Consider the following 27,714-nt stretch of genomic DNA (forward strand, 5'->3'; position numbering starts at 1 on the left):
TAACTGCAAAGTTATATTCTTTTGTTTTTAATTATATCATTTCATTAACACCCAGCTAGGAGGGACATTTAACCTTTGTCTTTCTGACTACAGGCTAAGCCAGTGATGCGTATGCTTTAAACGACTCAGTCTTTGTCTTCAGATGTTGCTTTTATGCTACAGAAACCTTTTGTTGATTAACTTGTGTGGTCAGTAGCTGGGCCGGTTTTTAACACCTATGCCTCCAATACTGACTCCAATACTGAATCTGCATGCTTGTTTAGCCATGTCCCCTCCTCCTAACAGGACGATATAGACAGGACATCTTTGTTTTAATTCACACTTTTGAGAGACTTGATAGAACTTGCAGACTGTGGACCTCCAGCAGGCTCACATGGACATCTTGAAGACGCTGTATGACTGCAGATTAACCAACACGTCTCAATAAAGGAATTCTGCTTGTTTCGAGTCTCCTGGACTGGGTTCTCTCGTCTTTTTCACTCATTTATTTTTTTACAACAGTAGCGAGACAGAAGGTTGGTTAGATAAATAGGAGCTCGATTATTTAGAGCTTTATAGGTGAGGAGTAATATTTTAAATTCAATATGAACAACAGGCAGCCAGTGTAAGGAGGATAAAATTGGGCTGATATGATCATATTTTCTAGAGCTGGTCAGAACTCTGGCTGCTGCATTTTGTACGAGCTGAAGTTTGTTAATAGAGGATGCTGGACAGCCAGCAAACAGAGCATTACAGTAATCCAGCCTAGAGCTCATAAAAGCATGGACTAGCTTTTCTGCATCTGAGATGGAGAGCATACTTCGTAACTTAGCGATATTTCTCAGATGACTTTATTTAGGCCCAATAAAGAATAATTCTGAGTTTAAGAGAAGGAAATTGTTGGTCATCCAGTCTTGAACATCTCTAATACACTCAGTTAGTTTAGAAAGTTCAGACGTCTCGTCAGGTTTAGTTGAAATATATAATTGAGGATCATCTGCATAGCAGTGAAAGCTGATCCCATGTCTTCTAATAATGTCTCTACAAAAAGAAGATATTTTGCAGAATGCTGATTGCTGGCTCTCATTTACCTCTAGAGCATTTTTACCCTAATATGGAAGTGCTGCCAGCATTCTTCAAAATATCTTCTTTTATAGTTAACAGACAAAAGAAGTGCATTAAGGTTTTAACTGAGATAATGAAGGAATTGTCTGAGTATGGGGCGACGCGGTGGTGCAGTGGGTAGCACAGTTGCCTAAAAGCAAGAAGGTCTCTGGTTTGAGTCTGGGCTGGGTCTGTATGGAGTTTGCATGTTCTCCCTGCATTGACATGGGTTTCCTCCACAGTCCAAAACACATGCGCTACAGGGGAACTGATCAACTAAACTGGCACTAGTGTATGGGTGTTTCTCAGAGATGGGTTGCAGCTGGAAGGGCATCCACTGTGTAAACCATATGCTGGACGAGTTGGCGGTTCATTCTGCTGTGGCAACCCCTCCTTAATAAAGGGAGTAAGCTGAAAATAAAATGAATGAATAACAATGCAACATATTTAATGTTTATTTTAATAATGTTGTTTAGTCTCTCTCTATAAAATCTGCTCAATCACTACAGTAGTAAAGAGGTAGTTTACCCCAGAACTTTAATACTGTCAGTACTTGCATTTAGCCATTTTGTTGAACACAAAAAAAGATAGTTTGAAGAATGCTGAGTGACTTCTGTAGCATTTTCCTCCTACTATGGAAGTCGTGTTGACATCATCATTCTTCTAAATATCTGCTTTCGAGTGATTAACAGAAGGAAGTGCATTAGGGTTGTAATTGATTAAATGAATGTAATATGAGTGAGAAGAGTGAGGAAATAATGCAACACCACTGAATTTAATAGTTTTTTTATTAATGCTATTTAGTCTCTCTTTATAAATTGTTCAACATCAGTAAAGTATTGAAGAGATTTTTCACCCCAAAATGTTAATACTATCATTATTTACATTAAAAAACTCTTTAAGCTTCATTGAACACAAAAGAAGATACTTTGCAGAATGCTGAGGGACTTCCATTGCGTTTTCTTTTCCTGCTGTGGAGGTCAGTAAACGCTCAAACTATGAGCATTAGACAGAACAGCGTCATGTTTTAATGAAGTGCGTGATGTTTCAGTGTGCCTCTCTCTTTAATGACCGACTGATGTCTGCGTCTGAAGCTCAGAGTCGGGCCTGGTCCTTCAGCACGGCCTCCAGCTTCTGGCTCAGCATTATATTCCCCTTCACTTTCAGTTTACCAGCGAAGAAGGCCTGAGGAGAGACACAGGGTCAGCGACAGCAGCGGCTGCGTCCCGAATCACACACTTGTGTATATGCGTGCGTGTGTGTGTGTGGGAGAGCTGCTGCACCTTCTGTGGGTTCAGTTTCCCCATCACCACCTCCATGAAGTCCTGATCCGACACGGTGAAGGTGACGTCTGCTTTAGCTGCGGCCCGCTGCACTGAGCCCCGACCCGTCTTCAGGTCCACCGCTGACACACGCACACACACACACACACAACACAACAGCACAATAAAACACTACACATGCACAGCAGATTCTGTATCACACACACACACACATTCAGCAGTGGAGCAGCCCGCATCAACCCAATGTTGATTCAGTTCAACACTGATATGATTCAGCCCTATTTGATTCAGCTCAATGCTGAATTGACTCAGCTCGACTCTGAGCTCATAACTGATATGATTCTCCTCAACAACAATATTCTGTTGGATTTGATTGAGCTCAATATGATTCAGCTCGAAATTAATTTGATTTAGATATATTTGATTGAGCTCAATTGATGTGATTCAGCTTCACATCAAGTGGATTCAGCTCAATGCTGACACGACTCAGTTGAACTAAATCATTCCAATGTTGAACCAAAATACAGCTTGATTCAGTTCAACACTGACGTGATTCAGTTCAACACTGATGTGATTCAGCTCAACACTGATGTGATTCAGCTCAACACTGATGTGATTCAGTTCAACACTGATGTGATTCAGCTCAACACTGATGTGATTCAGTTCAACACTGATGTGATTCTGTTCAACACTGATGTGATTCTGTTCAACACTGATGTGATTCAGCTCGACACATATGTGATTCAGTTCAACACTGACGTGATTCAGTTCAACACTGATGTGATTCAGCTCAACACTGATGTGATTCAGTTCAACACTGATGTGATTCAGCTCAACACTGATGTGATTCAGTTCAACACTGATGTGATTCTGTTCAACACTGATGTGATTCTGTTCAACACTGATGTGATTCAGCTCGACACTGACGTGATTCAGTTCAACACTGATGTGATTCAGCTCAACACTGATGTGATTCAGTTCAACACTGATGTGATTCAGCTCAACACTGATGTGATTCAGTTCAACACTGATGTGATTCAGCTCAACACTGATGTGATTCAGTTCAACACTGATGTGATTCAGCTCAACACTGATGTGATTCAGTTCAACACTGATGTGATTCAGCTCAACACTGATGTGATTCAGTTCAACACTGATTTGATTCAGCTCAACACTGATGTGATTCACTTCAACACTGATGTGATTCAGCTCGACACTGATGTGATTCAGCTCAACACTGATGTGATTCAGTTCAACACTGATGTGATTCAGCTCAACACTGATGTGATTCACTTCAACACTGATGTGATTCAGCTCAACACTGATGTGATTCAGCTCAACACTGATGTGATTCAGCTCAACACTGATGTGATTCAGCTCAACACTGATGTGATTCAGCTCAACACTGATGTGATTCAGCTCAACACTGATGTGAGTCAGTTCAACACTGATGCGATTCAGCTCAACACTGATGTGATTCAGCTCAACACTGATGTGATTCAGCTCAACACTGATGTGATTCAGTTCAACACTGATGTGATTCAGCTCATCACTGATGTGATTCAGCTCAACACTGATGTGATTCAGCTCAACACTGATGTGATTCAGCTCAACACTGATGTGATTCAGCTCAACACTGATGTGATTCAGCTCAACACTGATGTGATTCAGTTCAACACTGATGTGATTCAATATTGATTTAGCTCTACATTGATGTGATTCAGCTAATCACTGATTTGATTCAGTTTGACACTGATGTGATTCAGTTCAACACTGATGTGATTCAGCTTGAGACTGATATGATTCAGCTCAACACTGATATGATTCAGTTCAACTGATGTGATTCAGCTGGACCCTGATGTGATTCAGTTCTACACTGATGTGATTCAGCTGGACCCTGATGTGATTCAGTTCATATGCCCTCAGTGTCTGTCAGTTTGACTCACTCCAGTGTCTGCGGGTCTCTCCGTCAGTGGTGATCTCCCAGCCGAACACTGCGTTCACCTTCTTCACCAGCTCCTCTCCTGAGTCTTTAATCCTGCGCTCGATCTCAGCGAACACCAGATCACTCTGCAGCTCCGTCTGTAGCAAACACACCTTCAGCATCAGTGTGTGTGTGTGTGTGTGTAAGTGTGTGTGTGTGTGTGTGTGTACGTGCCTGTGGCGGGCCGGTGTTCACAGATGCTGCAGGGTGTAGATCTATATAAGCTCCAGACAGCACAACAGCTCCGCTTTCCTTCACCTGAAACAGCAGAACTGCATCACTTCATCTGTGTGGAGCAAACGCTCGTCATCATCATCATCATCATCATCTGAACTCACCGTACACTGGATGTGGACTCTGCTGTTCTCCTTCCACATCTCCGTCTGCAGAGACTGACCGGGATAGACCGGCTTCACGAAACGCACCTGAAACACACACAAGTGGTAAATACGCACACACACATTCACATATATACACACTCATACACGCATGCGGTTATGATTATTCTGCTTGTTTTCACAGGAACACTATATTCCTACTTGTCTAGAGAATGCTTCTTGATTTAAATCTAGTTTGAAATATTTGGAGACAGAAACATGTTCATCCTGACGAGTAATCAGTGCAAAACAGTTTCTTCATCATCTTGAATCACAATAACTTCCTCTTCAGCCGCATCTCCTCTCTGATTGGTCAACCTGTCACTCACGTGAGATCCACCAATCACAGCCATCCAATCATTGCCCTGTGGAGCAGATCAAGCCCCGCCCACATGTGTTGTTGAGAGCAGCAGTGATTCAGACATGAGGACGGGGAGCTCTGCTCTGCTCTGCTCTCCACTGTACCTTCATGGCCTTGAATCTGGAGACGTCGTTTCCTGCGAACTGCTTGAGGACGTGCCGCGCCGCGAAACCAAACGAACACAAACCGTGGAGGATTGGAGACTGAAAGCCTGCGGATCAGTACAACAGCATTAATCACAAGCATCTCTATTACTGGGACAAAACACAGAGGTTTATTCTCGTTCTAGTCCAAAGGGGTCCAAACTCAGTCCTGGAGGGCCGGTGTCCAGCACAGTTCAGCTCCAACACCAATCAGACACACCTGGACTAGACAATCAAGCTCTCACTGGGCTTTCTAGACACATCCTGCAGGGGTGTTCAGGCAAGGTAGAGCTGAATCTGCAGGACACTGGACCTCCTGGACCCAGTTTGGACACCCAGATCTAGTCCAAACATCTAACAATTAAATAATCTAAAGCGTTCTGTGCACAAGTTAAATGATTATCAGAAATGATGGCTGCATGTACTCTGCAGATCTCGATGGTCAATTCTGATTCTCTGACTTTTTGACAGGGTAAAGAGCCTCTATTATGCATCATAAAGGGTCATATTTTGGTTTTGGGGGTCTCCAGAAACAGGCTGATCTTTATACAAGATCAAAAACACTTTCATTAGCTGCGTCTCAAATGGCACACTATGTACTTCTGCCCTTACACACTCAGCAGTACAGTACATGCATTCAGTGTCGTCCCAAATGGAGCACTAATGCTCTTTACTAAGCGGAAATTCAACCCATTTCCCTGATGACGGTCGCCAAATCAGTGAAATAAATGACCAGACTATCAAATAACACCTGCACAATCACATTCACCATCGGGAGGCGCTTTAATCACTCTCGTGAGAATTTTGCTTTCACCATCCAAAATAAATAACGATATGCGCCTGAAAGCGGTGTGTGTGTGAGTGTGTGAAGTGTCCATCAGTACACACTTCTGTTTACCGGCTGAACGAGTGCATCATCCAGCTCATTAAAGTGCACATTATTAGAGTTTTCAGTGTGAACGCGCTACTTGCACTCTTTATACTGCAAAATGGTGTAGAATAGTGCATAAGTGTGTGATTTGGGACGCAGCTAGTGTCTTCCTTACCTCATTATCCCATTTCCCACAGATGGATTGCGGTTGGAAGGGCATCTGCTGAGATAAGTTGGCGGTTCATTCTGCTGTGGCGACCCCGGATTAATAAAGGGACGAAGCCTTCAATGAATGAATATCCCAGTGACTCCCACATGAATCATTCAGCCATTCATTTGTTCCCAAACCCCTCTTTAGTGCGATGCTAATCTGTGCTGACTGGTCTGATGACCCAGCCTGTTGCGATTGGTCAACGGCGTTCAGCTTGAGACAGAGAAACGCCCACCATGGCTTATCAACAGTATTGAAGTAGCACAGAGTGTGTGTGTGAGCATACCTGCCAACACTCCTGTTTTTCCCAGGAGTCTCCCGTATTTCACACCCATCTCCCTCCACCCTCCCGGAAAACTCATGTAATTTCCCGCATACTCTACTCTTCACCACACGTAAAAGCAGCGACACACATTCAGTGTTAACCCACACAGCGGCAAAAGCTATTGTGAACCTTGACCTCTGTAAGTGTGTAGGAACAGCTGACGGTGACCATAGCAACGACAAACGTTAGAGGGTCGCGAGCACATTTAAACCTGTGAACAAAGCAGCACGGGTCACGTTTTCAACATGGCTTTAGACGCGATATGAGAACATAAAGAGATACAGTATGCGCAGCGTGGAGCGGTTACTAGTCACACAAGTAAACACAATTTGCAAGCTAGAGAAAACAAGGAGGCAGCCTTTTGAATCACACTTATTAACACGTGTGGAATGGAGGAAGGAGCTGATCCATCAACCGTGTACTGTAAAGTTCCTGTCCAGCTCTGACAGTCTCACGCTCCGTTTACACTAGTGCGTTTTAGTTTGAAAATGGCGTTTTAGATCAAAAACGATCTGCGTCCACACTAGCGCTTCACCTGGCGTTTCTGAACATATCTCCGTCACCACTGCGCTACCAAAAACGTATATCACGTGAACATTCACACACTCTGGGCATGCGGGTTCTAGTATAAACAGGAAGCATGTTTCTCGCTCTGCATTTGGTTATTGTTAGTCAACAAACGCGGTTGAACAATGAACGTGATGGCCAAGAAAGCAAGAGAGGTATTTTTGTGGACAGACGACGAGGTCGAGTTACTACTAAACGTAACAAATGAATAACTGCACAATGACGCCTAAAACAAACAATAGTGCAAACAGCGCTCCATTTCTGTGTCTGTGTTGTTGTTTACAGTGAAGGCTGGTCTGCTGTCTCCCGGTAGCGTTAAAGCCATGTGTTATAGTCATGTGATAGGGGCTTGACGAATAAGGGGAGGATACGCAATGACACAAAAGCCCCAATCAAGGAGCGAATCTCAGCAGCCCCGCCTCCGTTTCCAGATGTCTCAGTTTTCCCTCATCCACACTGAGACCGAGCAGCAGCATTTTAGAGTGGAAACGGCCTCTTCAGCATTTCCAAAACGCTCCGCTTTCGGCGCTCGAGAACTCCGGCGTAGTGTGGACGGATGGTGTAACAGTAGCAAAACAAACGCGTTTTCAAACTAAAACACGGTCCCGCCCACACTCGTCAGCGCTACCAAGCCGACCAATCACAGAGCTTTGCTACGTGTCGTTTTTCGAGAGGTGTGCGTCAGCAATGCAGACGGCCACGACGAGGGCTATAATCCACTCGTAGGCTGCGCTGTAGCATACACGTGCGCTTGATGCAGAAGTATAAATCAGCCTTAGTTGTGTATATTGCAGAAGCACTCGTCAGATTAATGACGGGAACACAGCACAGGCTGGGGCTATAATGCTGAGGTATTTCTGCAGGAATAATCTTCAGCCACTCTTCACAGCCTTATCTTTAGCCACTTTTCCACTATCGTGCTGAATCGTTCTTTAAGCAGAACCGTTCCATTCCGTGCCAAACCGGGCCAGACGGCACGGATACGGTTTTATTTTCCACTGTCATGCTGCGACAAAGCTCTTTGAAACATTACACAAAACGCATCTATAGTTGCCTTGGTAACGCAATATAAACGGCTCCCTTTGTTTAATAAAAAATATATAATAGCCAAAACTATTTTTTTATGTTCATAAAAGCGAAAGCAAGCATATGACTGAGCACTGTTATGCCGCTCTATTAAATAGGGGTGATAAATATAGGTACGTGTCACAGCACCCTTATTTATTTAGAGGTCATATTTTGCACGGCTCTGGGCGAATTTTATTTGGAGGGGAAAATGACCAAAATGTAACGTGATGATTGAAAATGATTGGAGGGGAAATAAATAATATATTTTAAATCTCTAATTCTAAATTATAGTGGCAGAAATATCATTTTGGCCAGGCCTTGTCAAAAGTGAGCGGACACTTTCACTAATAAAAAATAGAGCACTTAAATTATTTCATTTTTAACAATCAAGTAAATTACACAGCGTTTTTATACCAAAAGTTGATAATGATATGAAATATACTACATTTTGATGGTAAAATATAACCATTTAAGCAATGACTGTTATTTGTTTTAGTATTCAAACATTAAATAACGAATGCAGCAAGGGAAATAATAAACGAATATAAAACAACACATATAGCAGGATATAAAGCATATAAAGACTATTATGTTTAGAAAAATGCTGCTTTTTTATCTATTTATTTTTATCGTTTTATTTTTGTCATTTTAATTATTTTGTCTTTATAATTAACTAACAAGCTGTAGACTAATTCCTGCTTGACGTTTTAGAAAATATTTGCGTGGCTATATTAAAGATCACCGAGAACGAAAAACAACAACAAAGAAACATGTTACATGCCCCTATAAATATCAAACTTATGTATAACTGAATTATATAATGACCAATAGCTGAAATGTTGAAAATTGCTCATTTTATTTTTAAAAAACCTAGTGATATTTTTTAGTAAAAGCAATAGCGACATTAAGAATTCATATTTATTTTATTCATTTATTCAGTTGACTTGTTTATTAGTGCATTTATATACTATAATATAAATCATACAGTACCTTGGACAGCTACAGTGCAGCTCTGTAAAGTTTTTAAGCAAAGTCCAAGAATATTATAAAGAGCTGACTTTATACCGGAGACTTTTGTATGGCCAACATTACAACACGCCGTCCTTCAGGTGGTCTCGCTGGTATTAAATTAACAAGCCGCTTTGAATTTAAAAGTGCAACTATTTCTTCGTGGTTAAAAGAGTCTGCAAGGTCGTGTTCCATGGATATAGTGATGTTGTTGTGGAATTTAGACATTGATGATCTTAAGCGCGTCTTTATTCGCTTTACTCGATGTGCAACAGGAAAAAAAGTCTTTCAGCAGTGCATGTAGTCGCTGGTAAAGTTCTACCGGGTCAGAGCGAGTTTTGTGCTATCAAATACAGCGCTGCGTGCGATAAACACTCAGTCAGGCGAATTAAAGATCTCATTGCATTACCTTGACAATCAAATTAATCAAACTCTGGCCACGAATAAAAACAATAGGCTATTTTATTATTTCTAAGATTTTAGAAAACGGGCTAGTAATTATGTTATACGTGGTTAATTGTATTCACGTCAATGAAATAATAACTTTAATAAATAAAATATCTTCGTAAAAATGTGATGTCTCTACCAGAGACTGCTTTATGGTTTTAAAACCCTTTTCAACTGTATGGTTTAGACCTGGATCATCTTTTTATATAATAAATGTAGTGTAGTTTACTTGTGGATGTCTGATGATGACTAGCGCCCTTCTGCTGATCAGCTGTGGTAGCCTGGCAACTGAGCCGCAACGTCAACACAGAATCTGTCAGCACAGTTCAGCACGGTTGTCTAACCATGCTGAGAATTCCGGGCCGAGAACGGTTTGTAATTTGTGCCGTGCCGTTCCAGGCTCAGTGGAGAAACAACCGTAACCGTACAGAAGTGTTCTTAGAACGGTTTGGCACGAGAGTGGAAAAGCAGCTTTTGGGTCTGGAGAATAACACTAACTCACACTTCAGAGCTCAGCGTCTGCGCAACATGACTCAGCCGGGATCTGCTGCAGTGTTTGTCTTCCTCTCTCTGCAGTCTTTGTGGGCGGGGTTTTAATTTTCCCGGGTCTGCGCGTGCAACAAATGGGCGGGGCTTGAGTTCCATATCAACGTCACACTGACACGGCTAAAGACTCATTCAGCTGTGATTCATTTGAACCACTGAGTCGACTCTTCTATAGATGAATCAATAGTTTTAAACGGCGCACTTTCAGATTTAAGCCTGAGCTGGATATTTGACTTCACTCAGAGCTGCGGTACTGATGAAGATCACTCACAAACACACATAACAGGGGCTCTTTAATATAATCCATGACAGAAACACTCATGTGGCCTTCTTCCCTTAATCCAGTGGACATTTTAACGTGACGTCTATGCTGTGATGTATGCAGTAGTTCAATATAGGTTATACTGTTTACATGGTGGATGTTTCTCTCTCTCTCGTTAACATACATGTGCTACATGACAGTATAAAGCGTATTCAGTCCTCATGTTTGAGATTTAAGGTTTGCGTCTCTGCTGAAGTTCTGAAATGAAAGTGTCAGACTCTACATCATTGGATACGGTTTATAATGACGCGCGACTCACACTGACAGGTGTAAAATCTGATCTACCTGCTTCACTGCAGACACGAGGACACAGATCTGATTCATATCAGATACATTCCCACATATGAACAAGGCCTGAATCTGATCTGAGTCAATCAGAATCCATGTGATTTATTCCTGTTTACACATACATGAGCCATATCATATCTGTGCCACATGACTGGAGGAGGAAATCAGAGTTGAGTCTCTTGAACAGCGCAGTGTAAACGCAGACTAAATGAAGAGAGTTTCTCCTTACAACAAGCAGAATAATCTGACACTGGGGGAGCGGAACAATCTGATGACAAAAGGAAAATCAAGAGTATTCTGCTTCCCTCATGGTCAGATTATTCTGCTGGTTTAAAGGAGAAACTCTCTTCATTTCATTATCTCTGAACACAACACTATATCTGTGGTGTCTAGAAGATGCTTCTTGATATTACACAACCTCTGAGTAAGAACAGAATTCTTTCTATTGTGTGAAAATGGCTGTAAAACACACACACACACACACACACACACACCTCCCATAGCAGCGAAGTTGGGGTCGATGTGCAGCGGGTTCCAGTCTCCACTCAGCCTGTACAGAGCAGCCTACACACACACACACAGAGCTCAGAAATGAGGAATAATGATCATTCTTTATACAGGGTTCATGCAAGTCAATTCCTGTAATTCCTGTAATGTGTGTATTAATATAGCGCATGTATCCTGTATGGCCGTATACCCAATGCGTCTCTCCACACCACCACCAGTGTGCAGCTCCACCTGATGATGCTCCGGCAGCCACAGGACAGCAGCGCCAGTGCTTCACCACACAGCAGCTATAGGTGGAGTGGAGAGACGGTGATGGAGCCAATCAGTGGATGGGGATGACTGGTGGGAGGGGCATGATGGGTTAGGGCTGATGGGGGGGGGAGTTTGGCCAGTGGTTACACCCCTACTCTTTACCAGAAGTGCCATGGGGTTATTAATGAGCACAGAGAGGCAGGAGCTCGGTTTAACATCTCATCTGAAAGACGGCGCTCACTGACAGTATAGAGTCCAATTCACTATACTGGGGCATTAGGACACACACAGAGTGCAGGTTGAGCGCCCCCTGCCAACAGTGACCAGGTTTGGGGTTCTCAGGCTGCAGGGTGATGTTGCTGTGGCTTTTGCTACTGAAATTGCAGGACTCCTTCAGGACTCTCAGGTGAATATTGATGAGTGAATGCTTGATGTATTGTCTATGTGCAGTATATGTGGTAAATAATAAGAGAGCACATCTGTAAACTGCATGATCAACAGCTGGATTATTTCTGTTGTTTCTCACCTGAATGAATCTGTGCAGTGGCGCAAAAAGGGGGTGTGCAGTATATTCGGTGTATAGGGGCGCCACACACAGGGGGCGCCGATGTGCCAAAACTATTTTTTAAATGATCCTTATTAAAAGTTTTAAATAATAAAAACAAGTAATTTTTTTTGTTTAAAACGTTTATTTAGCATTTTATATGTGTATAATACCCCCCCCCCCCCCCCCCCGCATTTTTCATGCCATATGCATGTTTTTATGAATTTATTATGTCTCATATTGATTCATCAGGCCTTTTGGTAACTTCTTTTGCTCAAAACTATTTTAATTTTAGCTGCAAACAAAGTTTGCCCATAACATTTTGATGAAATAGAACATTTCAGGCAGTTTGTTTGTTTATTTCTACACTAAACAGTGTACAGTCTCTTTTATTTCACTAGTGAGAGGTGTAATAGCAGTTTCAGTCAATTGTTCATGCAGAGACGGACCGTCCTCCTCTCACAGTGTGCATGGCAGAAGTGACTGAAAAGCTCTTTTGCCCTTTAGCACTCCCATATCCTTCATTTTGTTTTGACAAATGTACAAAAAGTCCAAAAGCAAGGCAAGTCCACGTGCTAGAATCATGTAGTGAGGAAAATTAAACTGAGAAGAGATTTGGGGAGGGATGAGATGCAATTCTTTGTGACTTAACCAGTTAAACTCCTTACAGTTCAACACTTTCAACAGCGTTTTATGGAAATGCAAAGGGTTTTCTTTAAAATGATACCAAAGTTTTACATTTATACCTCTGCATGTGGATTTGGGAAGCTTTTAAATTTGTGTAGGCAAAATCCAGGCGGAAATCCCAAAATAGCAGCAGAGTTTAAGAGTTTAACATGCTTAATGTAATCATACCTTTACTACTTCATACTATTTGAGTTGTGTTCAGAACTGCCACATGTTTTTGTTTGAAGCACGTTGATGACGAACAAATATCTTTCATTTATTGATGGGAATATCCTGCCTGTTATCAAATATAATCAGATTGGGGGGGGGGGGGGTTTATAAATATGCTGTTTATAAATACTCCACACATCTGTACACCAGTATCGGACTTTAACTGTGTGTATGTGTTGTTTATCTCCTCTCTCAGATGTGTGTGTGTGTGTGTGTGTGTCTGCTGACCTGATCTCTAGATGTCTCCTCCACCACCACAGCGTCTGCAGGTCTGTCTGGAGGAGCGGCTGGAGCCTGGAACAGGTAAGAACACGGTAAACTACAGTAATGGAGCGGTGCAGACGCAGTTGATGGAGGCGTTCGACTCACCACGGCCTTCTGGGACACTCGCTTCCCTCCGAATCCTCCAGAGCCCACGATGAACACCGAGAACTGGTTATAACACAGCAGCTCCTGCTCACTGTACGTGTGCACTGAAACACACACACACACACACACACAGAGTCAGAATGAGTGTGTTTTTCCTTAAATCATGCACAGTAATGTTGTGTTGTCTTTGACGTGTGTGTGTGTGTGTGTGTGTGTGTGTGTGTGTGTTACCATCCAGCAGGATCAGCATCCCGGAGCCTTTATCCAGCACATCCGCCACTGTGGCTCGAGACGTCAGAGTACCTGAGCAGAGAGAGAGGCTTCAGCAACACACACAAACACAGGGTTCTTGCACTATTTTAAAAGTAAAATTTAATGCTTTTTAAGACCTCAACAAATATAATTTAAGACCCAAAAATTATATAATCTCTTTGGAATAGGCTACTCATTTTAATGTTTTCGTTAGATTTAAATGAATTGTGCCTCGTCACAGTATGGATAACCCGCAGGACCTGTCTTTTGGGTGTCTGGTGGTGAAATGAAACTGTTATAGCTGACTGTGAGGGGGCGTCTGAACTAGAGCTGTGATCAGGCTATGATAGGTAGGCCCGATAGAGCCCGAACCCGACCGGTACATTTTGATTGACAGCTTTATAAAAGCCCGAACCCGTTTATAGCCCGACATTATCCAAATGTGCACATGCACACAGCTCTATTGTCTTTTTTCATGAATGAGTTGTTTATATGCGTTAACAGTACTTATTAATAACACAGACTACAGGCCAAGCTGGAACATAAGAATAAAATAAGCCCATCTCAACATCTCAACAATCTAAATAGGCCTGTGTACATACACTTAACCTTTAAATTGGCCAACACACCAATAAAAATAAGTGTTTCTTAGCAAATGAATTAAAATAAGTGATAAGTGATAAATGATGACGGGTATTTGGCAATAACGAAATTAAGATAAAGGCTCTGTGGGATTTGTTTTGCCACTTCTCTTCACAATAAGGTGATGGTGAAGCTGAATAATAAAGGAATAATGCCAGCATTAGCCTGTATACTCTGACTACACTATGATTTTATTAATATTTAGTTATAATGTGAAATTCTTTCCTCATTAAGATTAGGCTGTGTGTTTTTGTGGTGGAACATTATTGAATCCACAGTGAATGACTTTAGTGCAGTCCTGCGCTCACTGAGCAGCACTGAACACTTTCTCTGCTGTTACTGCTGGCAGGGATGCACTACTGATCCGGATCCAAGCATCGGGCAGGAGTGGGCGTGGCCAGCAGGGGAGAAGGGGAGCGAACAACTGTTGATGTCAGTTAGCTCACAAATTGAGACACAAACCGTGAGGAGACGCATGAGTTTATAGTTTACAAAGTTAATTTGCAAAGAAATGAACAGTGATGTAATGCCCTGCTACATTTGTTATTCGTAATTTCATATACACACAACCACAATTTACATCATTATAAAGATAAGTGTGTTCATGTAAACACTATAAATGAGGATTCTCTCTCAATCCCCGTATCCAGCAGACTCAGTGCAGCAGGTCTCCTGACCCGTCTATTTTAACCGTTAGCCCTGCTGGTAATCTGGAGGATTTAGGTGAACACAGCAGCACAGTGATGTGTCTGAATGTGAACGAACTCCTGATAAAAGACAGCGTCCGCCATTCTCTAATTCTCGTGCTGCCCTCCCGACAAAAATGCCTGCAGCACACACACAGCTTTGCTGTATGATCAGCCCTGACAAGATCGCGGGGGAAAACATGCAACAAACCCCGTGGATCATGGAAACAAACGCATATGAGCCTTCATAAATGGCTAAATACTGTGCGCTTGGGTCCGTGTCTCTCAGCTCGGGCTTGACTCTGGCAGGTCTGATGAATAATTAAGCAGCCGGCTCTTCTCATAGGATAAGAAAACTCCGCTATGAATAATAATGAGAAACCGACGCGTCATCATTGCACTTGCAGTACTACGCTACGTCGCCGATTTTGATCCGCCCCAAAAATCATTTTAAACCCGGAAGCTGAAATCAGCAGACAAAAGCTCAAAATTATCCAGTTTCCCCCACAATTACAGCTGACAGGTGCTAACAGTGTCTTAACTGATGCTCAACACACACACATCTGTTTATATATATTAAAAAACAGTTCTCCAGGGTGTCCTGAACCTTTAAACAGGCGGCTGGCCTGACCGCTGACATAACTCGCTCTTCTTGACATCTCCGTCATCATTTGATTCACCTTTCCAGGGATGGATTTCAATGTTGTAACAAACAATTTGATTACTTCCTCGCGCTAATCGAAATGCATCACATGACTGCTCATTTACTGCGCAAGCCCGGCACGACCCCGTCTAAAATGATAGAAATAAAGTCCGAACCCAAAAGTCCGAAAGATCTTCAGCTCTAGTCTGAACTAGCAACATTATTAGGTCGAGCTGCAAACAACTAGCTGCTGCCACGTCCCGCTGCTGCTTTCCTCCTTTCATGTGATACTCGATGACTTTGAGCCCCATGGTCTCAACGAAAAGGTCTTTTTGCTGAATTTACACATTGCCTCTTTGCCACGTCGTTAAATTCACATTCTCCCATCTTTGCATTTTGAACTCACATCAACAACCGCGTAATGACAGCACGCAGATGCAGACCGGCGTCTGTGCTCTGTACCCGACCTACCGTAATAAGCTAATACATCACAGAGACTGTCATTTCTCTCCTGCTTCACATGCTGAACTAATCAACTATTAGATGTCTTACGGTGGACCACTGTGCTTCCCTATCGTCATTAAGCAGACCGGCTGAAAATTGAATACCTACAGCCACTGTACGGTCAAATTTAAGACAATTTAAGACCTTAATTTCCCGGATTTTAATTTAAGACTTTTAAAGACTTTTTAGGGACCCGCGAGAACCCTGTAAACACACACACACACACACACACACACACACTCTGCATGTCATTGGTTGAGTTCCTGACCTGATGTGGGCAGAGGCTTGTACAGCTCCAGGTACTGCTCTCCATGCAGCAGCTGAAACACACACACACACACACACACACAAACACACATGATGACGGTCTCACACACTCACAAACACATACATGATGAGGGTCTCACACACACATACACACACACACATATAAATGGTCCAACGCATACAGTCTCTCACACTCTCTCTCTATCTTTCTCACACACACACTCACACACACACACACACACACACACACGCACGCACGCACGCACGCACACACACACACACACACACACACACACACACACACACACACACACACGCATATATATAGATATACTAAGGGTCACACACACATACAGAGTCTCTCTCTTTCTCACACACACACACACACAGATATATGTGTACAAAGGGTCACACTCTCTCACATACAGACATACATGGATGGATACATGCATACACACACGTTCAACACACATACACAGAGGGTCACATACACATCCATACAGTGTCACACACATGCATGAAGAGGAATGCACACACACACACACAGTTACATGCATACAGAAGGACACACACATACAGAGGGTCTCACACACACACACACACACACACACACACACACACAGAAACATGCATAAAAAGGGACGCACACACACAAACACACACACACACATATACATACAGTGGGTCACACACACACACAAACATGCATAAAAAGGGACACACACACAAACAGACACACATGCATACAGAAGGACGCACACACACACACACACATACATGCATACAGAGGATCACACACATACATGGATGGATGGATACACACACATACGCACACACGCATACAGACAAACAAACACACATAGGGTGATACACACTCACAGAGACATACGGAGGTCAAGCTCTGTCACACACACACACACACACACACAGACTCTGGTGTTTGCTCACCCTGGTGAAGTCGATGTCGAGTCCCGGGATGCTCCCCAGCCCCAGCAGCGCCCCCTGCGCCGGGATCACCCCGAACGTGGGCAGGCAGGAGAAGTGTGTGTGTCCCTCATAGAGGAACTGCAGCTGCTGAGGGTCTCTGCTGGACACGCCCACTCCCAGAGCGTACAGGATACAGTTCATGTGTGTGTGTGTGAACGTCATGTCCGGCAGCACATGCCCGATGGCCTGCGCCTGACACACACACACACACACACAGAGAGAGAGAGTCAAACGCAGAGACAGACATACACACACACACACATCAAAGGATGAGCACATTTACTGAAGATCAGCAGAGATTATCAGAGACTGCATTTCATCACACAGAGAGCTGTGTGTGTGTGTGTGTGTGTGTGTGTGTGTGTGTGTGTGTGTGTGTGTGTGTGTGTGTGTGTGTGTGTGTTGTAGCACAAAGTAATGTGATGTTGTTGTGTTTTTCAGAATATCAGAGCTTCAGTGACGCTCCTCTAGTGGACCAGTCTGGATTTCAGCAGTGTGTGTTGTGTGTAAAGCGTGTTCTGCAGTGTGTGTGTGTGTGTGTGTGTGTGTGTGTGTGTGTGTGTGTGTGTGTGTGTGTGTGTGTGTTTTCTCACAGGGTTTGTTGCGACTGCTGTTGGGTTTGCTCCGATCTTTCTCTCGTCCTCCACTCTGGACAAAACCTCCACCAGCGTCTGCAGCGACTCTACAACACACACAAACACACACACACACACAAACACAAACACACACACACACAGTGTTTTAATATGAAACACACACTAAACCTGATGACCTTGTGTGTATGTAGTGCAAGTACTGTGCACACACGCAGGTGTGTATTGTGTGTGTGTGTGTGTGTGTTATATGTATGTAATGTGTGTGATTGTGTGTAATATGCATAAACATGCATAAACGTGTGTAATGTGTGTGTATTGTGTAGTTTGAGTGTGTGAAATATATATTTACTGTGTGGTGTGTGTGTTTGTGTATGTATGTATAGTGTGTTTGTACCCTGTATGCTAGCAGGTTTAGTAGCATTAGTGAAGTCACAGATGTCTCTCCAGGCGTCTCTCACAGCCTCCGGCGTCACACACTCGCTCTTCTGACGGACGATACGACCCAGACTCCTCTCCCAGCGCACTAACAACACAATTACATAACACACACACACACACACACACACACACGACTTCATCTATATATATATATATTTGACTGTAATGTGAATATTAAGTCAGTGTTTATTCATGCACTCATTATATAAGCTCTCTGTGTGTGTGTGTGTGTGTGTGTGTGTGTGTGTGTGTGTGTGTGTGTGTGCTCTTCTCCCACAGAGATCATCATATTCACACAAACTGAACTCACATTTGCCGATCCAGCCAGCGCCGACCTGAAACACAAGCAGAGGATCATGGGAAACAGCTGCGATATCAATGATTAAATAAATGTGTGTGTGTGTGTGTGTGTGTGTGTGTGTGTGTGTACCTCAAACAGGCCGCTGTTCTCCTGGCAGGACTCATGACAGAGCCAGAGCACCAGCGGCGCCACGTACTCCGCCTTCAGAGACTGGACCAGATCTGATGGAGAACACAAACACACACACACTATTTTACATACAGCTCACATATACACACACACACACACACTTTCACTTTCTCTCTCTCTCTCTCACACACACACACACACACACACACACCTGGAGGCATGACGGTCTCGGTGAGTCTGGACCCTGCAGTGGGGGCGATGGTGTTGCAGTGAATGTTGTACTTCTGTCCTTCGATGGCGAGTGTGTTTGCCAGACCCAGCAGACCCAGCTTCGCCGCGCTGTAGTTGGCCTGCCCGAAGTTCCCATAAATCCCTGCGGCGGACGAGGTCATGATGATCCTGAAACACACGGCACACTTAACACTGCTGCAGGTACCATAAACACAGCAGAACAGATCCTGTTACAGACACTTAACAATCACCAAAAACAACGCCGACCACACTTATACTGCTGTTCATGTGTTCATCTGTTCTGGTGTTCATGTTCAGGTGTTCATGTGTTTGATTGTTTAGGTCATCATCTGTTTGGGTGTTCATTGATTCAGGTGTTCATCTGTTCGGTTGTTCATCTGTTATGGTGTTTATCTGTTCAGATGTTCATCTATTCAGGTGTTCATCTGTTTACGTGTTCATCTATTCTGTTGTTCGTGTGTTCATCTGTTTGGTTGTTCATCTGTTTGGTTGTTTAGGTGTTCATCTGTTCACGTGTTTGTGTGTTCATCTGTTATGTGTTCTCTTGTTTGGGTCTTCAGGTGTACATCCGAACAGATGAACACCTAAACAGGTGTTCATCTGTTCGTGTGTTAATCTGTTTGGTTGTTCAGGTGTTCATGTGCTTGTGTGTTCATCTATTCGGTTGTTCATCGGTTTAGGTGTTCATCTGTTCGAGTGTACATCTGGTTGGGTGTTCATCTGTTCATGTGTTTAAATGGACAAGTTCAGGTGTTTATATGTAAGGGTGTTCATGTGTTTGGATGTTCAGGTGTTCATATGTATGGGTGTTCATGTGTTTGGATGTTCAGGTGTTCATATGTACGGGTGTTCATGTGTTCACCTGTTTGATTTTCGGTTGTTCATGGTCTTGGGTGTTTATCTGTTCCTACGTTTATCTGTTCGGCTGTTCAGGTGTTCATCTGTTCGGTTGTTCATCTGTTTGGGTGTTCATCTGTTCAGGTGTTTGGGTGTTTATCTGTTCAGTTGTTCATATGGTTGGGTGTTCATCTGTTCTGATGTTCAGATGTATGGGTGTTCATGTGTTCTGATGTTCAGGTGTTCATATGTATGGGTGTTCATGTGTTCGGATGTTCAGGTGTTCATATGTATGGGTGTTTATGTGTTCTGGTGTTCAGGTGTTTTTATGTATGGGTGTTCATGTGTTCTGGTGTTCAGGTGTTTTTATGTATGGGTGTTCATGTGTTCGGATGTTCAGGTGTTCATATGTATGGGTGTTCATGTGTTCATTTGTTTGCTTCTTCGGTCGTTCATGTGATTGGGTGTTTATCTGTTTGGTTGTTGAGGTGTTCTTGTGCTTGTGTATTCATCTGTTCGGTTGTTCATCGGTTTAGGTGTTCATCTGTTTAGGTGTTCATCTGTTCACGTGTTTGGGTGTTTATCTGTTTGAATGTTCATCTGTTCAGTTTTTCATCTGGTTGGGTGTTCATCTGTTCACGTGTTTGGGTGTTTATCTGTTTGAATGTTCATCTGTTCAGTTTTTCATCTGGTTGGGTGTTCATCTGTTCATGTGTGCAAATGGACAAGTTCAGGTGTTCATATGTATGGGTGTTCATGTGTTCGGATGTTCAGGTGTTTGTATGTATGGGTGTTCATGTGTTCGGATGTTCAGGTGTTTGTATGTATGGGTGTTCATGTGTTCGGATGTTCAGGTGTTTGTATGTATGGGTGTTCATGTGCTTGTGAGTTCATCTATTCGGTTGGTTATTGGATCAGATGTTCATCTGTTCACGTATTTATGTGTTCATCTGGTTGGGTGTTCATCTGTTCATGTGTTTATGTGTTCAAATGGACAAGTTCAGGTGTTTATATGTATGGCTGTTATGTGTTTGGATGTTCAGGTGTTCATATGTATGGGTGTTCAGGTGTTCATATGTTTGGATGTTCAGGTGTTCATATGTATGGGTGTCCAGGTGTTCAGATGTCCAGGTGTTCATATGTTTGCTTCTTCGGTTGTTCATGTGCTTGGGTGTTTAGCGGTTCCTATGTTCATCTATTCAGGTGTTCATATGTTTGTGTGTTTATCTGTTTGTGTGTTTATCTGTTCAATTGTTCAAACAATATGTTTGGGTGTTCATCTGTTCACGTGTTTGTGTATTCGGGTGTTCAGGTGTACATGTGTTGGGTGCTCATCTGTTTGGGTGTTCATGTGGGCATGTGTTTGGGTGTTCAGGTTTTGATGCGTGTTCAGGTGTTCATCTGTACAGGGGGGTATTCCAGAAAGCTGGGTTAACTTACCATCTGCTAAAACCTAAACTCTCGGTTGATTTACCCAAAACCTGCTTACCGCGAGTATGTTGGTTCCAAAACAGGTGACAAGAGTTAGTTAAATTGACCTCCTGAAGATAACCGCGGGTTAATGCGCGTGCACGGCACACACCTGAAGGCATTTTCAATAGATCGCCGAATTCACGAGTCACCATAGAAAGTCACGGTGAGAAAAAAAGGGCAACGCACTTTACAGAGGTGAAGCTGGAGGTTTTAAACACAGAGATTACACATCTGCTTCAACGAAGGAAAGAAATATAGAATAAGAAATAGATAAGAAAAGAAAAAAATAATTAGAAAGTTTGTTAGTTCATTAAATTACACATGCCACCCTCCATTTTATTGTAATGATAAATTAAAATACTCTTTAACATCCTTTTTGAGTATGTTGTGTAACCATTCATGCATTTATTTTTCTTGCCATTAAATTCTTAAGGCGACAATATGTGTATTGACTAATAAGGCTTATAGAAATTGTAATCTTTCTGGAGCTAGAACTCTGTCCAAAGTCATTAAACACAGAAACATTATCATAAAAGGTAATATTTAATTACTGGAGCTCTTTATTTAACACTCTAGAATATTCTTTCTGACATGCAGCTAATAGAAAGAGGCTAGTCTAACTGCTGTGTCCTATAATAAAGGCTTTTCAGTGGTTGAGTTTTTGACTTAAACCACACACTCTGTCACTGTTGTAAGTGATTGTTGTCAGATAGCTTTAGGTTCTTTTTATTTTGCATGCAAACGAAGTTCCTTCTGCCTCAACTAACAAGCAGTGTAAGAATTTCCTGCACTTTTCCATATTTGAATATTACTCTTGGATCAAAAAATCTTTTATCTACATATTTAAATTCTAAAGTAGCTGTATAAGGTCCATCTTCAAAGATAAAGTCACATGAGCATCAACTTAAGGTGAGAAATGTATATGAAAAATATGTTACACGTTGAAAGGTGTGTATAAAGCAGTGTACAAAATCATTCATTTTATTTCAGGAAATGAAGAAATGAACAGACCAAAATATTTGATTAAACATGTTTTTTTGACTAATTATATATTTTTAGCACTCTTCCATCTGTTTTGTCTGCTTGGGTCACTGAGATTTCCTCTGGGTCAGGCTGCAGGTACGTGTCATCGTATAAGGCAGAAAAGGGGATCTTTTGTCCTCCAGCAAGTAACAATGTAGTGCCCAGTAATGATTCTATTTTATAATACAAATATAATAAAAATAAACATTGTGTAAAGCAACATTTGCTTTATAGTTTTTTTTTTTTACTATATTTGTGTTATACACTTGAATCATTACTTCCTGAAAATCAGCCATTTAGCCTCAACATAGTGATGAGGTGGGGTCATCACATATGAGCTGGTAGGTGGAAGCAGCAATAAGTTCACACCAAGATTAAGGATAGAAAATTAAGTTGTACCTGCACACTTATACTTTGGACAAATTTTATATTATCAGTGTCCTTTAGTGACTGATGGAGCTTTAAAATCGGCTGCAATTAATGCACACAATAGCATTTAGAAACCCTGAAAAAAATATTATATTAAAAAATGTAGGTGTGTGTGCGTGAATGTATATATAAGAACGACGTCCTACATCTTAAATTAAAGATATATTTTCCTACAAAAGACAAAGCTGCCACTTATAATATTATACAGAAAAATGTGAGGGTGCAGAAGAAGAGAAAAAACACAAGATCTATAAGTGAGATTCGAACTCGCTCCGCTGTGCGCTCCGTTGTTCTTTATAGACGCATTATCCACTACGCTATTCCCGTGCTCTAAATTATCTGTGTAATGATGCGCAGTAATGTATGACCAAGGAACTGTACAAAAGTGTAAAAAAACAGTTCAGTGCCAGGCATACTGTACAGGTGGTCATGCTGCCACATTGTACAGTTGCCTAAAATGCCCTGACGCAAATACAAAGAGCTGCACTGAATGTTTTTTATGGTAAGCGCAGACCCGCGGTTTGTCACATTTGATTTCAAAAAGGTTTGTTAAATACATTAACATTATAAATTTGGTTATGAAAAAAACTATGCACTTATAACCCTCTCACAACGAAAAAACTTGTATCTGTGTGTCCACATCCATAAATATTCTCATCAAAACAGCACGCAATGCTCAGTAAACTCTCTGAAACAGACAAACTCTGGAACATAGCAACTTACTCTCTGAACATAACCTGCTCCGGAGCAGGTTATCTTCACAGAGTAAGTTGCTATGGCTACTTAACATACCCAGAAGTTACCTCCGATTTTGGAACCAAAGTTGAGGTTATCCACCTACTTACTCTCAAACTTACCCGTGTATGTCACATAACCTGCTTTCTGGAATAGCCCCCAGGTGTTCATGTGTGTTCTGTTGTGTTTGTGTGTTCAGGTGAGTGCTGTAGGTCTCCACACCTGCCGAACTTCTGCTGCTTCATGTGGTTCCAGGCGGCTCTGGTGACGAGGAACGATCCTCTGAGATGAACACGCTGAATCAGGTCTAAAACACAGCAGACTCACGGTCACACAGCAGCTCACACACATTTGCGCTCTCAGCTGATCTCAGGTCAGTACATACCCCAGTCCACATCACTGGTGCGCGCGAATGAGCGATCACGCAGAATCCTTCAGTACAGCACACCATCACCCGCACAAAACACACACACAGCTGAAGTCAGAATTATTCACACTCCTATAACATTTAAAAGCTTTTAATAATATTCCCCAAGTGCTGTTTAATGGAGAGAAGTTTTTCCAACACATTTATAAACAATAGTTTTAACATCTAATTTCGAATAACTGATTTCTTTTCCCTTTACCATATTAGACTAGACATTCTTCAAGACTCGAGTATTCAGCTTTAAGTGAGATTTAAAGGCTTAATTGGGGTAATTAGGCAAGTAATTGGACAACAGTGGTTTGTTCTGTAGACTATGGCCAAAACATTGTGAAGGGGGCTAATAATATTGAAATTACAAACATAAAAGCTGTTTTTATTCCAGTCAAACCAGAAGAAATAGGGCGTTCCCTGTAAAAAAGAAAATTGTAGGAAATACCCTGTAAATGTCCTTGCTCTGTTAAACATCACGTGAGAAATATACAAATAAATAATAATAAATAATACAGAGGAAAGGGAATAATTCTGCCCTCAACTGTAAATCCACTTACCCAGCGTTATTCACCACCACGTCTGAAAAACAACACAGATCATACATTTAGCATTGTGTTTGCACCCTAACTATACAACACATCTGCTGCTTCTGGAACTATGAACTCCACTCGCCCTCTATAAGGAAACTGATTATTATCAATAACTGATAGATCGATTGCTTCTGCTGTTTTCTAAAACGTCTGTTCACAATATTTCAGCTTGTTTTAAACATGTATGACTCTGGACCACAAAGATTTAGATTAACACGTCACCGAAAAGCTTAATAATAAGCGTTTCATTGATTTGGCTGTTAGAATAGGACAATATTTGGCTGAGACATAACAATATTAAAATATAGAGAAACTGAGGATTAAAGCAAATCTAAATTCTGAGAAAATCATCTTTAAAGTGGTCACATTCCTAGCAATGCATATTACTTATTATAAAATTTGGTTTTGATATATATATATATATATGGAAGGAAATTTACAAAATGTCTTTAAGGAAGATTTTCTATTAAAATTCTTTCTGATGATTTTTGTCAGCTAATAATTGTTTAGCTATTTGCACAAACATACCAGAGTGACATATGATTGGTTTTGTGGTTCAGGGTCATTGTTTAATTAGCTGAATTAATGGTGAAAAACTACATTACCCATGATGCCATGCATATAATTCACCAATCACAGTAACAGTGAGCAAAGTGTCATATTTAGCTCCGCCCACATCATTGATAAGCTGCAAATGATGCAATCAGGTTTCTCTAATCTTTCAATATACTGATATAAGTGCATATTTGGACAACATCTTTAAATATTATATTTATATTTATTAACATCTTTAAATATAAAATATAATATTTTTTTCATGAATTCAACATATTTAAATATATTATAGATCAAATTAACAGCTTTAAATGAAGCTTTATGTTTGTGTCGTTGGCAATGCTTCATGGCATTGTAGTTTGTTTTCCTCTTGCCCTGGTTTAACCAAAGCTTTAACTGGGACTTTTTAAAAGGTAAAGAATGAATGAGAGAGTCAGCTTGTGACAATTATTGCTAGAAGGGATACAGCTGCAGCCAGAAGTAAAAAAAAAATGATTTATATAATTTACTTTATATAGTTTATTAATATATTATTTACCCAACCCTCACAGTACAGTAAAAACTGTAATTATATTGAGTATTATTCATGTTATTTATTAAAATAGTCATTAAATTGTATTTTAATAATGTCTACCTCTACCTTTAATCCTCACAGTAATGTAAAAACTGTAATTATACTCAGTATTATTAATGTTATTTATTAAAATACACAATACATTGTATTTTATTAACATCTACCTCTACCCTAACCCTCACAGTAATGTAAGAATTTTAATTATTGTTGTACAATGTCACAGAAATATGGCTCTATTGGCGTGAGTATCTGCTGCATCTCTTCTAGACTTCCCAGATTCTGACTCCAGATATTACGTTATGATTATGCACGTTTATAAACTGCACCTATTCTTCCGAACGCATCCAGCGCCGTCTGGATAAGCTTCTCTCCATCCTCCACTGAATCTGAGAGATGAAGACACAGAACTCCGATCATCAGCATCATGTGAGTCATATGAACCACAGATATGATTCTCCTCGAGGAATCGATTACCATAGTTGGCCACAGCCTTCCCTCCTGCAGCTCTGATCTCCTCCACCACTTTATCAGCAGCCGCTGAGCTCTTGCCTCCACCTTTAATATCTCCACCCAGATCATTGACTGCCAACAGACAACACAACACACAGATTTAGAGAATGAATCGTGAGCGGCGACTCATTTGAAGTGAATCAAATAGCGACTCGGTCACCGATGACAGCGGCTCCTCTCTGCCCGAACGCCAGCGCGTATTCCCTGCCCAAACCTGCACACAAACACACACACTTATAACACGATCAGCATCAGAGTGTGTTAAACACACACCATGTCTTATATAAGCAGAAGCACGAGAATGATTCATATCAGCCTTATCTCTGAACTTTGATCCCCACAGAAAAGCTGCTTCAGTGGCTAAAACTGCTCTGTAAATGACTCAAACAGGCCTTTAATGTTGAATACGCCAACCACAAATGATGCATTTATAAATATTAAGCAGTGTATTAATCATGCATCTGCATTAACTCTTAAAACTGAGATGATAATGCAGAAGTTTGAGGTGTATTATTATTATTGTTCTCCATAATAAACCCTGCTCAGAGCGATGCATTAATATCCACTGCATGAACACTGTCAGTGTGTGCACTAATAAACACACATAACTCTATTCATAAACAATAACACGCCGTAATGTTTGCGGAGAAGCATGAGTTCGGTGATGAAGAACTGACCTCCGCCTGCTCCGGTCACCAGCACCACCTTGCCGTCGAATCTCAAAGGCACAGACATGATGAGATGACAGTGAAATTAATGATTATGAGTGAAATGTGTTCGCAGGACCGCTCGGTGTCAAACTGTGCTGCGAAAGAAACACTCAGCCGTGACTTTTGGCCCACTTCCGCGAATGGCGCGCTGACGTCACCGAGCAGCAGCCAATCAGAGGCGCGCGTCTTCACCCCACCGAACAACAGCAGCATCGAAGTCTCCTTTACATGTGTTCCAGCAGTGTGTGTTACTCATGCACACATCTAATATATCTCTTAAAGCTAAAACAGATATAACATATCATGCTTAGATCGTGCTGCTGTTTTACATTGTCAGTGTGTAATATGTTTAGTGAAATCTGCTGTTGAAACAAAATATTTTTTACGATTAAATTCAACAATAATCTATTTAGTCATATTTTACAGCGCATTGATTAAATAAATACATTAAAAATGCTAACTGTGTGTAAAAATTAAAATCAAGTTTATTATGAATAATCAAATACGACAATAAAATCACAGGTCAAATTGAACTTTTTATATTTTATTATTAAAGTAAATTATGTGTATGAATTTTACTTTATTTTTGCATTAAAATGATATATTACAGCAACAATATTGGTATTTTTGTTATCATTTCATTATATTATAAACAATTACAACTAGAACAATTAAAGTGATTTAAATAAAACATTGTTAGACATAATAAT

At 41.4% G+C, this 27,714-nt stretch overlaps 2 protein-coding genes across 4 annotated transcripts in view; one reads left to right on the top strand and one right to left on the bottom strand.

Moving 5' to 3' along the window:
• Nucleotides 1–27,714, top strand: part of lox (lysyl oxidase) — a 172,454-nt gene that overhangs the window by 116,328 nt on the left and 28,412 nt on the right. The window lies entirely within an intron of this gene.
• Nucleotides 1,854–27,129, bottom strand: hsd17b4 (hydroxysteroid (17-beta) dehydrogenase 4). Of its 3 annotated transcripts, none has more exons than XR_015496908.1 (24): nt 26,972–27,129; nt 26,455–26,508; nt 26,259–26,366; nt 26,111–26,170; nt 24,623–24,644; nt 24,033–24,079; nt 23,870–23,954; nt 19,110–19,297; nt 18,899–18,990; nt 18,779–18,803; nt 18,425–18,553; nt 18,028–18,116; nt 17,396–17,626; nt 16,449–16,500; nt 13,685–13,756; nt 13,454–13,557; nt 13,313–13,378; nt 11,379–11,448; nt 5,193–5,299; nt 4,689–4,775; nt 4,525–4,608; nt 4,141–4,448; nt 2,367–3,645; nt 1,854–2,268 (listed from the first exon to the last, which is right to left on the bottom strand). XR_015496908.1 is itself a non-coding variant. In NM_200136.1 (24 exon segments), coding segments are annotated over 24 exon segments (2,178 nt in total). In that variant the 5' UTR covers nt 27,030–27,098; the 3' UTR covers nt 1,854–2,178.

The sequence above is a fragment of the Danio rerio genome, chromosome 8 (assembly GCF_052040795.2).
Source record: "Danio rerio strain M-AB ecotype USA chromosome 8, GRCz13ab, whole genome shotgun sequence".
NCBI lineage: Eukaryota > Metazoa > Chordata > Actinopteri > Cypriniformes > Danionidae > Danio > Danio rerio.

Bases quoted from the DNA above. Each gene is read 5' to 3' on its own strand.
- hsd17b4 (XM_087262917.1), bottom strand. From the start codon at position 27,029: ATGTCTGTGCCTTTGAGATTCGACGGCAAGGTGGTGCTGGTGACCGGA. The intron at 18,991-19,109 runs GTGTGTGTGTGT...GTTCTCCATCAG, and splicing joins CGAGACCGTCATGCCTCCAG to ATCTGGTCCAGTCTCTGAAG. The intron at 18,554-18,778 runs GTGAGTTCAGTT...TTGTGTTGTTAG, and splicing joins CGCTGGCTGGATCGGCAAAT to TGCGCTGGGAGAGGAGTCTG.